The sequence below is a fragment of the Morone saxatilis genome, unplaced genomic scaffold (assembly GCF_004916995.1).
Source record: "Morone saxatilis isolate NCDOM2014 unplaced genomic scaffold, NCSU_SB_2.0 Contig9, whole genome shotgun sequence".
NCBI lineage: Eukaryota > Metazoa > Chordata > Actinopteri > Moronidae > Morone > Morone saxatilis.
In genome coordinates this window covers 12,687,272-12,705,858 of record NW_023340268.1, presented here as the reverse complement: position 1 = coordinate 12,705,858, position 18,587 = coordinate 12,687,272, and the positions used below count along the sequence as shown (strand labels likewise).

At 40.6% G+C, this 18,587-nt stretch overlaps 1 protein-coding gene across 1 annotated transcript; it reads right to left on the bottom strand.

Annotated features, from left to right (window-relative positions):
• Nucleotides 1-6,220: 6,220 nt before the first annotated feature.
• pex1 (peroxisomal biogenesis factor 1) lies at nt 6,221-18,465 on the bottom strand. Its single transcript, XM_035681983.1, has 24 exons — nt 18,268-18,465; nt 17,199-17,345; nt 16,948-17,031; nt 15,847-15,961; nt 14,827-15,518; nt 14,568-14,687; nt 14,299-14,419; nt 14,010-14,116; nt 13,815-13,900; nt 13,599-13,731; nt 13,274-13,370; nt 13,019-13,189; nt 12,739-12,893; nt 12,461-12,647; nt 12,121-12,287; nt 11,611-11,745; nt 11,460-11,524; nt 11,149-11,291; nt 10,700-10,803; nt 9,638-9,814; nt 8,977-9,219; nt 7,892-8,086; nt 7,556-7,686; nt 6,221-6,560 (listed from the first exon to the last, which is right to left on the bottom strand). Exons 1-24 carry the CDS (start codon nt 18,376-18,378, stop codon nt 6,476-6,478), a joined length of 3,771 nt encoding a protein of 1,256 aa, XP_035537876.1. The 5' UTR covers nt 18,379-18,465; the 3' UTR covers nt 6,221-6,475.
• Nucleotides 18,466-18,587: the final 122 nt, after the last annotated feature.

Here is an 18,587-nt window from a genome sequence, read left to right as displayed (position 1 = left end):
GTGCATGTGTGTGTGCGTGCATGTGTGTGTCCTTGGTTTTGGCACCTGGGTTTTCCCATTACATGCCTGGCTGTGTCACAGGATATTTATTTCCCTGCACATAGGTCGTAGCAGTCCCTTACTCCACAGTGTGTGACACCATTTCCTGCTTGACGGCTCTATCTACCACCCAGCCGAGGAACCTACACTGAGCATCATCTTCAGGGGAAGATTGTTCACTCACGAATGGATACTGATGCCCCTGTGCTCATTAGAAATGTAAGTCAGAGCCTAACAGCATCTGTCTCACACTCTCTTGGGCAAAAAGAGAAAACACTCTCTCTGGCCCACCACCCAGTCTTTCATACACTCAAAGTGTATCACTCACAAACACACACACACATAAAGATGTTTGGACATTCCTGGGAGAGTAAGCTGTTGTGGGCCGAGCAGAGCCAGTCTGTGAAGTGGATTACTCACTGGAGCTGATGGTCCTGATGAAGCTCTATTAGTCGCTCGTTAGCAAGGATGGAACAGGGAAAATAATGGAGAGGGACAAAGAAAGAGCTCAAGGGAGGTCAAACAAATGCAGAGTGTGGACAAAAACAACTTGCAATAAAAAAGTCCTGCACTAAAAATTAATTTATTTTATTTTGATTGTTTAGTCAACCCTTAACATATGTACTTACTTACATATCATAACTGCATCAAGTCTGAACTGCAAATTTGTGTAACAAGTATCACATATAGACAGAAAAAGTGACAAAAACCTTGAATTTAAGCTAGAGGACTACTACAGTGTGCATGTTTCTATTATTTTGTCCACTCCCTGTAAACCTTGGTTTTATTGAGATATTGATCCAGACTTGTCTGATACACGACCAAACCTAGATTTAACCTTTGCCACCCACTGATACACCTTAACCACTCTTTAAATAAAATATATTATTATTGACTCTTCCATATCCATATCAGTTATCACTAGTGTGTTTGTGTGTGTTGTTAAACCAGGCATTTTAGGCTGCAGCAATTCCATAAAAAGCCTGTGAAATCCTGGAGGGACTGACTTACCACATCTTGATCCCCTGAGGTTCTCATTGCCATCATGTGTTTGTGTGTTTCCATGCACACTGGCCTGTGAAAGACGGGAGAGAAAAGGACTTGGCTGGACTCATTACAAGTTCTTGGAGACTTCACACAGAGTGTGTGACAGCAGCCTGAGGGCTGCAGCCAGCAGGGTGCAGCTCCTCTACTCATCCAGCAGGACACACTAATCAAATCAGATTAAGGCTGGAACTGATTATATATGGGCACACATTCTTCCAGAGCAGCCTCAGACAAGTTGGCATGGCATCCAGAGTCATCTGCCATCTGCCCTCGTTAGTGTCCACTTGATAGTGTTTGTAGGGTCACTTCAGCCAAACATACAAACTCTTTCTACCAAAGTAATAGGTCCAGTTAAATCTACTTACAGTGAGGTCCTTGGATTATTCAGTCTCATTTTTCATTGTTATCTTGAGCATCATGTAACATTTAATTCCCCTCCACATTGGGGTGCCAGCAGATATCTCATAATCTCAGCAAATAAAACTAAATTTCCAATGGGGGAACAAATCCTTTTAACCTTTCTCAAAGTTGGACTAGATCTTGTGCTGGTTCCTGCCTTGTTTTTGTATCCATAGTAGCATCAGGTTTCAGGTCAAGAAGCCTGTGAACTTTTAAAGATTTTATGCTGCATCATCAAAGTGTCTTCAAAGAAGGAAGGATTAAAGGTGGAACCAATACAAGCAAAGAAACTATACTTGCTGTTTCTCATCTTTTGTTATCGAATGCAATGCCATAGTTCAGTCGTTCCCTAAGGGTGTTATTGACAAAATGTCCTCTTACGCAAGTAAATCTCAAGTCTAACGGTGCCAAAAGAGCAGATTAAGGAGTAGAGAGAAAAAGAATGTGCAAGAGCTATCCTAAGTTTTCTTGCTCATCATTTGTATTGACTTGTTTTCTCAGGTTGTTCTCTCTAAGTCTCTCATTACTGGAGACATTTGTCCAATGTGGACCCATCAGAGGCCGCAGATGGGAGCTCTGCTACACTGATGTTATCGATTGGTAGACGGACAGATCCATATCCCTTGTACATTATCATTCACCTGACCAGAGAGCAACAATCATCAGTGTGGAGCAGAGTCAACGATGATGGGTGCAGTAATGTGACAGACACCTCCAGGTGCTGAGTCTGGGTATTGATTAATAACTCAGATTTAAATCCCAATAGATCTCACATACATTATTTGTTTTATCTAAATAAAAAGGCTTCTCACTGTGAGCAATGTGGTATAACAGTTAGAGAAGTAAGCATGTGGTCACTGGTTTAATCCTCTGGATCAGGTTCAAGCATGCCCCTTCCTGTTTACCACCACTGAGGTGCCCTTGAGCAAGGCCCTTAACCCCAACCACTCCAGTGGAGCTGCACAGTGGCCAGCAGATGTGATTGTGGTTGTACTGGCATTTAAACTGCCACCTAAATACATTAAGGTAAAAAAAAATTAATAAAAAACATGAGCAGTGCCTGCTCTTCCAGCTGCAGCACCTGGGGCCCTGGGCCAGGATTAGCAGGGCGAAATGATTGCATTAACCCAGACAAAGATCATCCCAGCAGAGTGGGAAACAATGATTTAGATAAACGGATACAACTCTAAAATTGATTCCCATGTCCACCCCAACAGTTGCTTAATCTTAGCTATCTCAGTGATGAATCTGAAAGTCTTATCTTCACTGGTAGTGGTGTGGTGATTGATTGAAGAGACTGCTGCAGTCAGTCAATGTTTACAAGACTTATACAAGCACACCAGGACTAATGCATTTCTAATAGGCCGCAAGAGGAGCAGTCTGCCAAGATGCATTCACTTTGCATGACTGAAAAACTGTTGCAGATTAGAGGTGGTCCAATTTATATGTACTGCCAGTTGCCACGTTGACAAAAACGCTAGCGACAAAACTCAGTAAACTTCAGTAGCCGTTCGTGAGCTTTCAATCATATCAGTGGATTTGTAGATGTCTAAATTTCACTTTTTTTCTTAGCACTTCCATTCTGGCTTAAAATTCGCTGTTCGAAGTTCATTCTTGACCTTGGAAAACCCCTGAAGATTCCACAATATTTATGATGTTGAAGAATTCTTTCCACTTTATTAAAGTTTGAATAAGATGTTGTGAAAGTACAAGTACACAAAGTACATGGCAAAAACTGACGTGAACATAGACATTCTTCATCCAGAACTTGTATTTGTCTTTTAATTATTCGAAAGAACAATGACGTCTGTATTTCTGAAATGCCTTACTTTTGTTGCAGCTTTTATTATATCCCTGCACACCAGGAAACACATCTGTCAAGAAGAAACAAAACCTAACAGAGCTAAAACGGTCCCAGTCACCTGTCTCTGCCTCTCACTCATTTAAAAAAAAAAACATATACATTTTAGTCAAACCCCAGCATGATATTTTCTTTTTTGATGTCCTCTTTATGTCACTAAACCACCCTCATCTCTCTTCTGTTCCCACTTTAACACACATACGCACACACATAAAAAACTATTGTTCTATTTTGGTGAAAAGCAGTCTCAGCAAGTGAACATGTCACACGCAAGTCTTTTGTTCCCCTCTGCCGTCGCTCAGGATCTAATTCTGGTGAAGGTTGACACCTCTTGATGTTGTAAAATGGACGGGTACTTTGTTGTAAACCAGAGCCCATGAATAACTTGGGATGGCTTTGAAGAGCAAGAGCATCACCGAGGAAGGGGAGGTAATGAAGAAGAGCTGTTTAATGTGGCAACAAATGAAGTGAACTTTGCCTCGGGTGTCTGTTTTTGGGCCATGAGGTTTGCTCCTCTAATTGCTTGTGAGTTTTCGAAAGTCACCATATGGTCTGGGTTGTCAGGCTTTGATAAAGAAGACATGTGGGGGGAATGAAAGATGGATTATGAGGTACTGAGGACCACAGGGGATAACTAGCTGATGCACCAATAAATCTTTTAGATTTCCCCACTGCCAGCCCCACCCAAGGCTGCACCAAATGAAATGCCTGATGGGTAGAGGGACTGTCTTCCAACCAGGTGACCTGATGAGTTCAAGACCATCTGGAGGGTTAACAAGTATCATCTTTTCTGAGAAAAAAAAACACTCTTAAGTTTCCCATACAGTAAACAATAAGGCATTATTGTCACATGGAACAAATCCAACTTCTGCACGTCCACCAGAGAGTCCCACAAGACAGAAATGCTTCTAATCAAAGTCATAGGTGTCATTTTTGTTTCTTTTTCTCTCCGTTTGTGCATTTTAAAAGAATTTCCTGGAGTAACAATTCTTCATGTTTGTCTCATCACAGGTGTGTGAGGAAAAAGGGACAGAGAAAAATATCTACCATTGGACCATTTTTTCTTTTTTTCATGCTGCATTGTGTGGGATTGACACAAGACTAAGGCAAGCCAAATCCAGCCCTGTGCGTCTATATTTACCACTGCAGAACCTGCCAGTGTGTGTAGGATGACAGCATGCATAGCACTTCAAGAGGAAAATATTGTCAAGATGGCTTGCTGCAACAGCCAAGGAACAGCGGAAGACTACTGTAGCAATCTCAGGTAAGACGCTCAGCTGTTTAAGAGTCCCCCAGGAGCCTTCAGTCAAGAGTTATTGAGATACAGGACCTGCGGAAAGTTTCTGCTCTAAACCAGGAAAAATAGGAGAGGTTTAAAATCTGTTTAAAGTTGTTTATTTTCTTTCACCTTGCCAGTAAATTCCTCCAATTAATTCTTGCTGAGGGCACCACACATGCAATCTTTTAAGTTTTTTTTCCTCGTCTCTAATATATAGGTCAGCCTAGTGTTTATTCTTAACTTAAATCTTAGTTGTTACAAAAGTTAAATAATAAACATTGTGGCTGATAATCCCAAAGCTTTTTTTAGATTAAGTGTGGCGATCTAGCACCATTAGAGCACTTAAACAGACTTTAAACGCAGCAAAATCAACATTTAATAAGGTACTTGTTTATGTCTGTGATGTGTTTCACCTGCTATCATGGATTATGCCCGTCGGATGTTTTACCTTTGCAAAAACTAATATGGTTTGCACACATGTTGTGATATATTAGTAAAAATGTATTTTATTTTCCACAAATGTAGTCTTAACAGTTACCCTTAAATACTGCACATTGTTATGTATGAATGTAATCTGGATTTGAATGGATACAGAGAAGGAACTGAATTGGGAGATTAATTCAAAAAGTAAAATAAAAATGTGAAACAAAAGACAAACAATAAAAATAAACTAATAAAATACAATCCCTATTTTATTAGTGCAGAATACTCCCTATAAGATATAATACAACTATATCCCAGAGCAGAAGTTATGTAATAAGAGAGTCCAATTTTCTGTTTGCATAAACACATTTATTTAAATTCTTATGTCTGTCACTGGATACAAGTTTCAATAGACTGGATATTTTTACTGTCACTTAATGACAACAGAACAGCTTATATGCAGTTCTTAAAAATATGGTGTTTAAAAAACCTAAAGATGGTTCTTAAATTTGTGAAAATGAGATTACCATTGTGCCATTTTGCTTAGTGACATTAATTTGCTGCGAATTGGCATTCAGCCTAATGTTTAGGAGGTTTAATAATGAAATAACACACAGCAGCAGAAATATTAGTGATATTATGTATAATAACTGTCTGTATTACGCTATTTTAGATGGCTGTGAATAAAGTAAATCTAGTGCAAATATGCATTTGAGTAATTACAAAGGCTCCTCACACTGATGTTCCACCCACACAGGTGTTTTCACTTTGTCTTATTAGACTTCTCAGTACTGTGTGAGGGTGTACAGTGAGCTACAACTTGCGTCTTAAATCATCCTCAATAGTTACTGAAGTTTGGTGACCTCATGTCATTTTCAGCACGGCTCGATCTAACTTCAACCAAGAGCAGACGGCTATATTAGAATGAGTGAAAACACCTGATTGAATGTGCAGGACCTTCAATTATCTAAATAATCCTCACAATACCATACCAAGCTGTGCTAGCAAATCAAACAGTTGCTTAAAATCAATTCAAAACTACATCTGAAAAAAGGAGATTGGGTTGAGCTCACATTTAGATAAGGTAATAAAATTAAGCAAAATTATTGTCTCCTTTCAGTGTATATAAACAGAAAATAATGAAAGCAATTCAATGCAGGCAAGATTTGTACAAAGATTTCATGTTTAATTCTTACAATTAGATAACTTATACTCATTATACATATGTACAGTAATTACATTTTAAGTAGATAAATGTTTAATTCAAAATCAAGTCAGTATGAAACATTTAAACAAATATTAATTCACATTGTTTTCATACCTCTGGAACTGGTAAACTCCAATGATTGTTAAATTATTAATGCATCACAGCTTTTATTTATTAACATGGAAATAACAAATTAGGTGTGTCAAACTAACATGTCCGATCAAGCTAAAGTCACACGCTGTCCAGGTTTAAATGTGACTGAGTGAAGAGATTTTCGGTCTCCTGTTCCGCCAAACGCTTCATACCTAAAATTTAAAAACAAAAGATTTATTAAAACATAGTTTCTTTGTAATATATACACCGATCAGCCATAACATTATGACCACTAACTGGTGAACACTGATTATCTGGTTATCATGGCACCTGAACATTTTGTCCTCAGAGTTGATGTGTTAGAAACAGAAAAATGGGCAGTGTGAGGATTTGAGCAACTTTGAAAAGGGCCAAATTGTGATGGCTAGACGACTGGGTCGGAGCATCTCCAAAACTGCAGCTCTTGTGGGGTGAACCGGACACAGGGTCATGGGTAGCCAAGGTGTTGGTACGATCCAACAGACGAGCTACTGTTGTTCAAACTGCTGAAAAAGTTAATACTGGTTCTGACAGAAAGGTGTCAGAACACACAAGTGCATCACAGTTTGTTGGTCTGGGGCTACAGAACATTATGACCATCAGGGTGTCCAGGTGGTCATAATGTTATAGCTGGTTGGTGTATTATATCTTAAACAGTTAAAAGTCACCCTAAAATGCCAAACTCAGATTTGATAGATTGATTTAACACAAAGAAGGATCTACAGTATTTGCCTTTTTTTTTTTCAACTTTAAGATATTTATTCCTTCACTTGACACGAGAGAGATGAGTCAGCCACTATAAATAGTTGACTGTGCAATTTCTCTGCTTCAGCTCAGCTGTAATTCTAGTGATTTCACAAAATACACAACAAAGTAATTAAACTTGATAAAAATACTGTGAGAGGAATTATAATAATGATTCATATTCCTCTATTGCTGCTACTTGGCAACAGCTCTGAAACACCAATTTGTCAAATGTTTTCCATTCCCTCCTGTAGGTGAGACTCTCTAAATGACTTTTAATTATATGGTTGATAGATTCCAGAGCCAACTGAAACTATTAAAGACACACTGTCTTCCAAAAGATGACAGTGGTTTTATATATCAACATTAGTGTCATTTGTATTGCTGCGCCTGTTGCAGTCCAGTCTGGTGTGATCATACTCACAGTTTTGTGTATCTGTTCCAGTCGGCTTTGCCGAGAGATGGTCTGGTCACAGCCAGGGCGGAGTTCACATGAGCCGGACACAGCATCAGACCTGGCTGGCTGGAGGCTGAATGTACCCGGGCATAGTCCTCCTATTCACACACACACAAAGTACAAGAGTAACTTACATAAGCAATCTGACAACACTGGTTGATACAATAGCCGTGAGTAGAGTTGTGTAAAATACAATAAGCTAGTTTTAAATCAATATAAAAATAATACAGAATGTTAACTGAGTACTAAATAATCAGAATACAACAGCATTTAGATATTTTCTGCTCCACTGTTGTCACTTACGTTGGTTCTTTTGTAGTTGTTCTTGATGTTACTAATGTCTTGTTGTAGGCGCTCCAGCTGCTCCGGGCCGAGCTCTTCATACCCGCTCTGGAGAGAGGACATGTAGGCAGGTGGGAGTGAGCCGCCAGGGTCACGAATTGACGCCCTTGTAAAGTCATGGGTCACGGAGTTGGGTCCAGAGACACACTGGGAGTTCTGTGAAGGGAGGCAGAGGAGAGGAAATGGACAGACACAAAAATGATGACCACTGAATCGCACCACTGCATTTAGGAGAACATAATTCAGAGGCCTGTGTTAATGTCCATACATACTGTAATATTTTTAAACACTATATTTAGAAGTGTACGTAATTCAGAGAATTTGTTCCTAGCCATGCATAGTTAACTCAAGATATTCCCACAAGAATTTGCTGCAAATTAAATTAGAAATTAACTATTAATGAACTATTCCTTCAAATAAGTTGAAAAGTTGAAAGGACATCTCAACTAGCATACAACTGTATTACGCTTCATCTTCTCAATCAGCTCAGGCTCTGGAGCGACTGTTTCTGCGTCTGTTCTGTTTTTTTCTGCAAGCTGCAAGTAAATAAGGCACACAAAAAAAGAAAAAGATAATCTGTTCTAAATGTTCTAATAAATTATCTGATTCTGATAAATATGAAACCCATGCTTGCCAAACCTGTTCAGTTTGTATTCCCCCCACCACTACCACATAATAAAATATCAAAATCTAACCATCCTGTATATTTAATAGAAACAGTATCACTGCTGTTTGTGATATTTAGTGAGTAGAGAAGCAGAATAGCTTGTTGACCAGTGCAGGGAAATGCGCCACTTGTGTGAACTGCCAGGCTTGTGCTTGCACACAAACTGACCTATCGCGGCCTCTTGTGTGTCCTCGGCGTCACACAAAGAAATCTGTGATCTCATTATTGCGTACACTGCATTTTAAGGATTTTCAGACTAGGTTGATATTTCAATGTTATTTTGTTTGTTGCTGACTTATGTGTTGATTAATTACAATTAGACTAAATGTGAATAAAAATAATAGAAAATACTTTTTGGTATTTTGCCAGCACTGCTCACCAGTCCTGAAATCGGCGAATTCCCCAACTCCGACTCATAGGAACTTCCAAAGTACAGTCTCCAGACGTTGCTACGATGATGTTCGTCGTCCGCCTGAAGCTCACTGGGCTCCAGGAGAACCATCGACTGGTCCAGCCCCACGGCTGGGTCTCCCTCCCCCACCGAATCATCTGAGCCACTGCTGTTGTTCGGGAAGATCATGGAGGACAGACTCATGTCGCTGTCTGAGCCAGAGGTCAGCTCCTGATAATCACCCAGAAACAGAGGGCCAAAGTTGAGATGCACAAGCACACATGATTCTATAGTGCCTGAACACATCGGAACAAGCCAAGTGGCTTCACTGTTATTGTAGTTCAATCATGTACTTGTCAACATAGTTAGGGATCATTTATATTATGTTGTAAACTGATAATGGAATAAGAAGTAGAGCAACTCACACGAGGAGATGCATACAAAACTCCTAATTTAATTAGCCTTCAGGGACAAAAAAAAAAATAAAATAAAAAAATAACAGTGCTTGGCTGCTTCAACATGAACCATAAATAATTTGAAAATGGACTGGCCAACACTTCCCTGCCTCCTTGCTTTATTAGCCTGAGGCAACCCCATCTCGACACAATGAGTTTTTCAGTGACTTGTCTTTTTTATACAATAGACTTACATGCTGTGTGCTAGAGTCCAGGCTGCTATGAACAGCCTCCAGCTGGGCGTTGTAGAGCAGGGCCTTAAGGTCTGCCCCGGTGAAGTGCTCCGTCGCTACTGCCAGCTGCTCCAGGTCCACATCAGCAGAGAAGGCAACGCCGGTGCTCAGAGCCTTCAGGATCTCCAAACGAGCCTCCTGGAAATGTGACACAAGAGAAAACAGTTTGATAATAGTTGGATTTAATACCAAGCACCTGTCCTGAATCCCCACTTATCATTAATTCAGTCACTATAAAATGTTCTGCCATTGACATATCTTAATTAAAGGACAATTCCGGCGCAAAATGAACCTGGGGTATAACACATGGCTACCGAGTTTGGTCCGTTCTCTGGGATATGTTCATTCTAACCACGTGAACCAGTTTTAGCACAGACCTCTAATTACGGTATAACACTAGTCAACGGGGGCACAGGAGTAAAGTGAAAAGAAAGCTATTTATACCACTAACAAGGCTCAAAATAGCACACAACTTACACGTAGCATAATGGAGGGCCCCTATTGTAACCGGAATCATTGAGAACTTTGTAGTTGTACAGAACAGTTTATTTAAAAAGATAGGGTTTTAACAACAGTAGCTCACGTACACAGGTGGGCTGCCATCTTTGGGAGAACAGTCACGTGACCAGGTCGAATTTGCTTCAATTTATCTGAAATAATCGCACCGATGTTAAAACATTAACTTGTCTTTTAGTGCTACTTACTCAGTGTATAACTGTCCATCTGGTGCTGCTGGTTTGTGGTGCTATTTTGAGCCTTTAGTGGGGATATAGAAATAGGGCTTTCTTTTTCACTTTACTCTTGTGAACCGTTGACTAGCGTGTATACGGTAATTAGCCGGTTTGTTGCTAAAACTGGTCCACGTGCGATTGCATGGAAAACATATCACGAGAACGGACAACTCGGTATGTTATTAACCCCAGGTTCATTTTGCGTCCTGTGTCCTTTAAAGTATAAAGTGTAATGTTAAAGTGTTATAAAAGGATGATTAGAAGTGATTGACTGATTTTAATTAAATCAGACCTGGTCAGGAGGGGGACAGTAGAGGGACTTGTCCAGGCGTCCAGGTCTCAGTAGGGCTGGATCAATCAGATCTGGACGGCTTGTGGCTGCAAGCACATATACACCTACAAATGCAAAGGTGAAGGATTGTTATGTATTCACATTAAAGAAATAATCTGTCATATTGAACAATACCTGTACACATATTCACTACCAGCCAAACTAGCTTTTCCAGTCAACCAGTGTTTCCAGTCTTCATGCTAATCTAACCAGCTACTGGCAGTAGCTTCATATATCTCTTTTTAACTCTCAACACAAGGCAAATAAGTGCATTTCCCAAAATATTGGACATTTCTTTAAAAACATGACTGCAGCACTGCATAGTAAAATGTGTCAACAGAATCATTGCTCTAAGCGCTTCAAAGTGAATTCTCAGTACACATTATGTAGTATACTGCTGTGTGACCTACCCTGCAGTCCCTCCACCCCATCCAGCTGGGTGAGGAGCTGGTTGACCACACGGTCAGTGACACCTGTGCTGTCGTGGCCCCTCCTGGGGGCCAGAGAGTCAAACTCATCGAAGAAAAGGATGCACGGCTTGGCAGCTTGCGCCCTGGAGCAAACAGAGGAAAGGAAATTATTCCATTATCAATCATGAATGGTTGTTGTTGGTTGTGGAGCTTACAATTACAATAAATATTTAATGTTACTCATTATAACTAGCAACTATAAAGGTCTTCTGGAGTCCTAAGAAAGTGATGAAGTGTAAATGTTCACTAACCTCTGGAAGACATCGCGGACTCCCTGCTCACTAGCTCCAATGTACTTACTCAGAAGTTCAGGTCCCTAGAGAGGTAAACATCCTGCGTCACTGAAGATACAAGTTGCTCCAATTAATTTTTTTATTTTTTACTGTCAGAGCCAAAGCCTACCTTGATGCTGATGAAGTTCATACCACTGTCTTTGGCCACAGCCCTGGCCAGCAGGGTCTTCCCTGTACCAGGAGCTCCGTACAGCAATATTCCTGAGCGATGGCGGATTGGAAGATTGGAGAACAGGATGGGATACTGCAACACAACAGAGACCCACAATAAATTATAAAAAAATTTTTGTATTTTAGACTTCATAGATTAAATATAAAATAAGAAAACATGGAAAAGTCAGACTGTGTATGATGGCTATTTTGAAGAGTTATGTCATTATCATATTATTAAATCTGAGTTTAATCAGAGGTAAACCTAATTTGGCTAATATGGTGCTGGAAGAAGACTACGCTACACAGTGAATACACAAATTTCTCATCACAAACTTTGAGGTATCTACTATATGAAGTGCACATTCTTCTTAGTATAAGTCTGTTATAAGACTTATACATGGCACAGTGCTTCCATCTGACTGAAAACACACTTGAATGTCTTGCGATTAGTTACACTGACACTGACCTTAGCAGGGAGCAGTATAGTGTCCATTAATTGCTGTCGCACCTCCCTCAGGCCCCCCACCCTCTCCAGCCCAACTCCACTTGGGGTGTGGAGGTCGACACCCCACAGCGAGGGAGGCGTGAATCCCTTGAGAGCCTGCACGAAGTCCCGCCACGACAGACACACACCTGAGAGACATGAAGCACAAACAAATAATGTCAAAGTGGCAAATAAAGTAGCATTAGCTTGATTAGAAACATGAAGAACAACTTGAAAAACACCTGGAAGTCCAGTTTAAATAAACAACATGGAACTTTATTATGAATTCTATAATTTTAGTGTAGTGTAACCAAAGTCTTACCCTGGTCACTGTGACCTCTTTGTACAGTGTTGGCATGAATGGCCCGCTCCAAAAGTAGTACTAGGTCTTGCGGCGTGTATCCCTCTGTCTCCTTGGCAACAGCTGCCAGGTCTAGAGTCTGTAAGGTCTCCTCAGAGAGCCTGGTTTTTCTGAGGATCAGATGGCGCAGGATTTCTGCTCTTTGAGCCTGCAAACAATGGCAAACAAGATAGCTGTTGGTTTTGTACTTTTTACCTTTAGCAGTATGAACATGTCTGTGTGTGTATTTGTATGCTGACCTGGTCCGGTGGCTGGATCTGTGCGAAGCCCTGGATGAAGTGGGACCCCTGCACCTCGGTCAGGGAGGGATGGAGGGAATGCTCACTCTGGCTGGTGATGATCAGACACACCAGGCTGGAGTGAACCACCACCTCATCGACCACATCCTTCAGACCTGCAGCCACAAACAGGCCAGAGGAATCAGCATCAAGGCCCATAATAATTATCAATTCTGCCTGTGACAAATACATGACAACAGATATCCCCCCACACATACAAAATAAAGAATAAATGGTTTACTTTGAGCAATGTGCTGCTGCAGCAGTGCCTCAGGACCATGCTCATGTTCAGGTGAGGTTGGTGCCCCAGTCATATAGTCCAGATCATCAAGTAGAACGACTGAAGGCTGCCTCCATTCCGCCTGTTCAAAAATGTCATGCAGCATCTGTCTCACTGTTTCTGCCCTTTTGCCTGAAAAGAAAAATCACAATCTGCATGGTAAATATATTTAAAGTTTTCTTTGATACCAAGTATGTTCATGGAGTATCTGTTAACCTTGAAGTTTTTTGCAGTCCACCACCTCCACATGTGCATCCAGATGTTCTCTAGCTTTTCCACAGAGGGCTCGGGATAGAGTACTCTTCCCACTTCCCTGTGAGGATATGCAACATCACAGTATATGTTACAAAGCATACAAAACAATATTGTTAAGTTTAAAAATGCATTAAAATACAATACAAGGTTATTTTGTTGTTTGTCTGACGAGTTCAGGCTGACGAAACCAGCATCAGTTCTTTTTATTTACCATCTTTAAAGTGTAGACATGTCTGTATTGTGTACATAGCGGTATCATTATTATTATGATTATGTAGAGAGATACCTTAGCACCAGTGATGAGCAGAGCTCCTCCTTGTAGTCCCCGTCCAGTGGTACCAAGTTCTCGTGAGAGAGGGCTACCCAGAAGGCTGTGGGAGATGAACTCAAATCCAGTCCTACTGAGCTCATCGATCCCACTTGGGACAGACATAGGAGTGAGAGTTAAAGAGAGACATGAATGCTGATTATTTTCCAAACCACACACAGGCTACACACTTACCCAAGAACACTGAGGGAGGGCAGCTCTGGTTTGGGTGTTTCAGCTGTAGATTTCACAGCTGGCATGGTCACTGGCTCTCTGGTTACCTGTAGGTGACACATGGCAGCACAACAAAGGGTCTGACAGATTCTACTTTATCAATAATAATAAATAAATAAGATTATTATTGAGAAATTAGAACGACCTGTTATGTACCTGTATGTGTTCCTTCTGGATGACAGCAGGTGCTAATAAAAACAGCTGGTCTGGAGGGTCACTCTCTGGTTCTGGTTTCAGCACAGTTAAAGCAAACTCTAACTTTGCTATAAAGGAGAAAAATGGTGGGAGAACAGTAATTGTTCATTGCAGCAGAAAGTACAGCAATCTTAATGTGTTCATTATGTCATTTTTAGCCTCTATGGTGTTGAGTATATTGGTAATTTTATCATACTGCCATCTGTAAATTTGTAAAATAACTTGCAAAAGAGGAGTACAAATGAATCACCATCAGTTCCATGTAGGAGGATGTTGCCAGACCGTGCAGTCAGACAGGCTAAAGGTTCATGACTCTGAGTGTGCAGCCAACCAAGGAAAGCTGTCTGAATCTCCTCATCATCCTCCTCAGGCTGAAGAGAAAATGTGAAAGATCACATCGACATAAGGGAAAGACGCAAGCAGCTTTGACAATTTAGCTATTTGAGGACTAATAGTTGAATGAATCAAATGATAAAAAAAACACACATTGTGACCATATACGGCTACTCCAGCACTCACCAGTGGTATTAGGGGCTGTAAGCAAATAGAGGAGGCTACTTTAATAGCTGATTTGACTTGTTTAATTCTAACTGTTGAATGTGGGATGATGTTCAACCTGATGGCCAGGGGCTCAGGGATCTGAAAATCACAATTTGTGTAAGAGATATGACAGCACATAAAGAAGCAGAGGACTAAGCTACAATAAAAGTATCAGAGTTAATCTTAGATTAGAGTTAATAAATGAATCAACTACTCCTCTGTTAGAAAGCATACTCACCCACACTCTTCCACTATGGATCTCTCCCTTGCTGCGACTTCTTTCTTTGCCTGCCAGCTTCTCAGGACCATGACACACCACTCTGACCACCATGGCTTCCTTTTCTTTCATATCCTCCCCTCCATCCGCAACAGAATCAACTTTAGTAACTCCTGTAATCCTCTTTTTCTCCATGGCCTGCTTGGCTCGGTCCCTTGTTTCTTTAGGAGAGGGAACTTTGGACAGCATGCCATAAGTCACTGGAGGCTGACCTCCAGTTAACCCAGCATTCAACCCATGGCTCAGAGGAAATATGTGAATGACGGCAGTTGCAACATGGCTTATAGTGCAAAGAGAGGCTGGAGGTGCACCACACACTCTGTAGATAGAGTCAGTGAGGAGGGCAGGGACATCGGGTACAGGTGGAAGCTCTTTAACCGGGTCGTAAGTACCCTTTATCATGTAGCGTAGCAGGCTCTTCAGGTCAGCTATGCCACCCCACTGGTGGCTTTGAGGAACTGGGGATGTACTTTCCAATGATGGTCCTGAGGGGGAGGAAAGATCCATATTTTGTTGTCTGTGAAAATGCTGCTTCTCGTCAGTTCTAACTGGAGGACCACTCAGGTTGCCAGTTCCAGCACGGCTCTTAGGAGAGACAACTAGTTCTGTGAACTGCTCCAGGCGACCATAGGGCACAGATGGCAAAAGGGATGCTGCAGAGGGTTAAAAACAGATCACACTGATGAATACTGTCTCTGGATATGACTAATGCAATTTCAACAAAAAAAGCTTAACAAATGTTTCATTAATTAGGCTTAACTAATTTAAATCACACAATGTTTCAGGACTATTATATAATGTCAAATTAAATGTTTGATCTTCATAAATGTGTCTTTCAGAGCATTGACACAAACCACACAGGCAGAGTGCATATTTGGTATTGTTCTCCCTGTGAATTTCTCAGTTTGGAAGAAAGACAAGGCAGATTTAACAGACTATTTGCTACTGAAAAAAGATAATAATTATTGTATTAACTCTGACCTATTTGGATGTAGATGGCTGTGTGGCTGTCCACCCACACAGGAAACACACCATCCTGAAAAACCACTCTTATCTGATCCAACAGCTGCTGCTCCAGTGCGGCACTGTGGAGCTCCTGGGGGTGTGAGTTACAGAAAACAGATGATAAAATATTGTTTGATGTGGTTTGGGGTCACAAATCCATCTCTGGTGTAAAGCTTTATAGTGGGAGGCAGGTTTATTTCTGTAGCTTATTAATGATTGTTTTAACCTTAACGCTACAATGAGGAAGGGGATTGTTTGAATTTGATAATCAGTTGTACTCATGGGCTGCAAACTGTCCGTCTATAGAAGAAAGATTTATTGTTGGATTGGACATTATGGCATGATGTCATTCCACGAGTGTATACACTGACATGTTAATTAAGTTTTTTTACACAAGTAAGTAAGTACAGTGACCACCTGGCCAAGAGACAGCAACAGGAGGCAAGTAAAACATACATACAGCTAATGCAAAAAACAATAAAATTAAACTATACAGTTAATGAGTTAAACAGAGTTAAAACAGCATAATATACACAGTATGTACACAATAGAGATCGAAGTAGTTCCAGAGAAGTAGGTTCAAAAGCAGATGCAGTGATCAGAAACTAATGCATGAGCTGAGTTATGAAAGTGGGGTACCGGAATATGGGTGTGCAGTTTTATCAACTTTTCCAACTGGTTCCAGTCACTGGGAGTGGAAGACTGAAAAGAGTGATGGACGAAGGAGGTGCAGACTTTAGCGGTGTCCAAAGTAATGAATTTGCTAGAACGCAAATTGTGGTTACTGTTGGGAATGTTGAGTAGAGAATGGAGATTTGGAGAATGGAGTTTTATAATACCAGGGGATCTGATGCGTGGTGTAGAGTGATGGCCACTAGAGAGACAGGTTACAGTGATGAGTGTTAAAAAGGGGCACCTGTGACAAAGTGGATGGCTTTATGGTAAATGTTATGAAAGTAATAGTAACGTCTGTTATGATTTGGCGCAATATAAATAAAACTGAATTCATCTGAATTAAGTGAAATATTCTAGTACTCTTTCCATTCCATTATAAATTAAGTCACCACGCTCACCCACCAAGATTTCCCAGTCATCAGATGACAGAGGCTCCACAAACACTTGATGCACTGATGAGACCTGGTGACATGGTCTCAGAAAACCCTGAGGGAAACCACAACAGTCAGTCAATACAAACACCTAAGCCAGCCTAAACAGAAACAGTCAATGACTTTAAACTTAAAGACTGCCAGGATGTGTCATATAAAGATTATGGACTATTCAGCTTGAAAAATGGAGCACAGAGCAAATTGCCCACTGTGGAGACGTACCTGCTCTCCGTCTTTCAGGCCCAGCTTTTCTCCCAGTTGTCGACACAGCTCCACTTTATGGCTGTCCAGACTGGAGGAGGTTCTGTTCTGAGTCCAGCTGAGGAACACTGAAGATCCATGGCCCCAGGACAACTCCAGAGCCTGGTTCTGAAAACACACACACAGATTTCACTGTTGTGCTTTTTGATTTTCATTGCATTTAATATATTAAACCTCTGTATAATAATTGTACTGCTTTTACTGCCAGCAAACAGGTTCTTCTATATAATATATATATATATAATATATAATTCTCCACACCACCGGCCAAACATAAAAGCAGAAAGGCTTGTGCACCTGTCGTATGAACTACTTCATCTACGCCCCTTCAAACTATATCACACATTAAAACATAGTGTTTTTATCATTTATAAAAATGGTAACTGGAAAACAAAATATAAGACCAGGCAGTAACATACAGGCATTTAACCTCCTGTTCTATCTAAAATGTAAAGTTTTGTCACCACCAAGTGAGACTGCAGGGGAACTACTACAAACACAGTCAGAATAGAAGAACAGTGAAAATACAGATTATTGCACCACTTATAAGACAATGTTTCATATCTGCTCACCAACATAAGCTAATAATTAATGCCTGAATTGTTATTAAACACAAGGACAAACCACATGGATTAAATCTAACTACTATAACTTCCTGTCCTGTTGACGGATGTATTTTATATCAAATCCTCAGACAGGTCTCTCAGAAGATGTATTCAGCAGGGCTTATCATGGAGTCATCATGTGTCACTAACAACTTTATGCTAGAGAGCTCGTTGACAGCCTTGAGTAATGTATACAATATGAGTTATGTTTCCTACAAGGTCTCAGAAACTATCAGAGTGCAACATTACTTCTGTATTAAAGTAAGAAAATGCACAAGAATGTTCACAAACGCCAGAAACACTATATTTCGCAAACGGGCCTCCACATTTTGCTTGAACGTTGTTTCATCAAACTGAACTTCCACTAATAATAATAATAATATTAGCTCACACTAACAGCTGGATAGGTAGCTAAGATAACTTACCTCATTCAGGGAGAGATGCGATGTCAACTTCGAGGAGAGGTGAAGAAAGCAGTTTTTCGTGTTGTTAAAAACAACAGTTACGGGTTGAATGCCCTGATTACTGAACATCATTTCCACATAGCCTTACTAGCTCTGCAAATATAAGGCAGGTTGCTCCTGCTAACGCTAAATGTGCAACAAACTCATAGTTGATCGATGTTCTCTGAGTGTGCCCAGCTAGACCAGAGCAAGCGATCCCGACCACAACCACTTTTCAAAATAAGATACTACACATGGACTCGCAATGGATGCGTGCATATTCGAGAAAGAAAGAGCTCTTA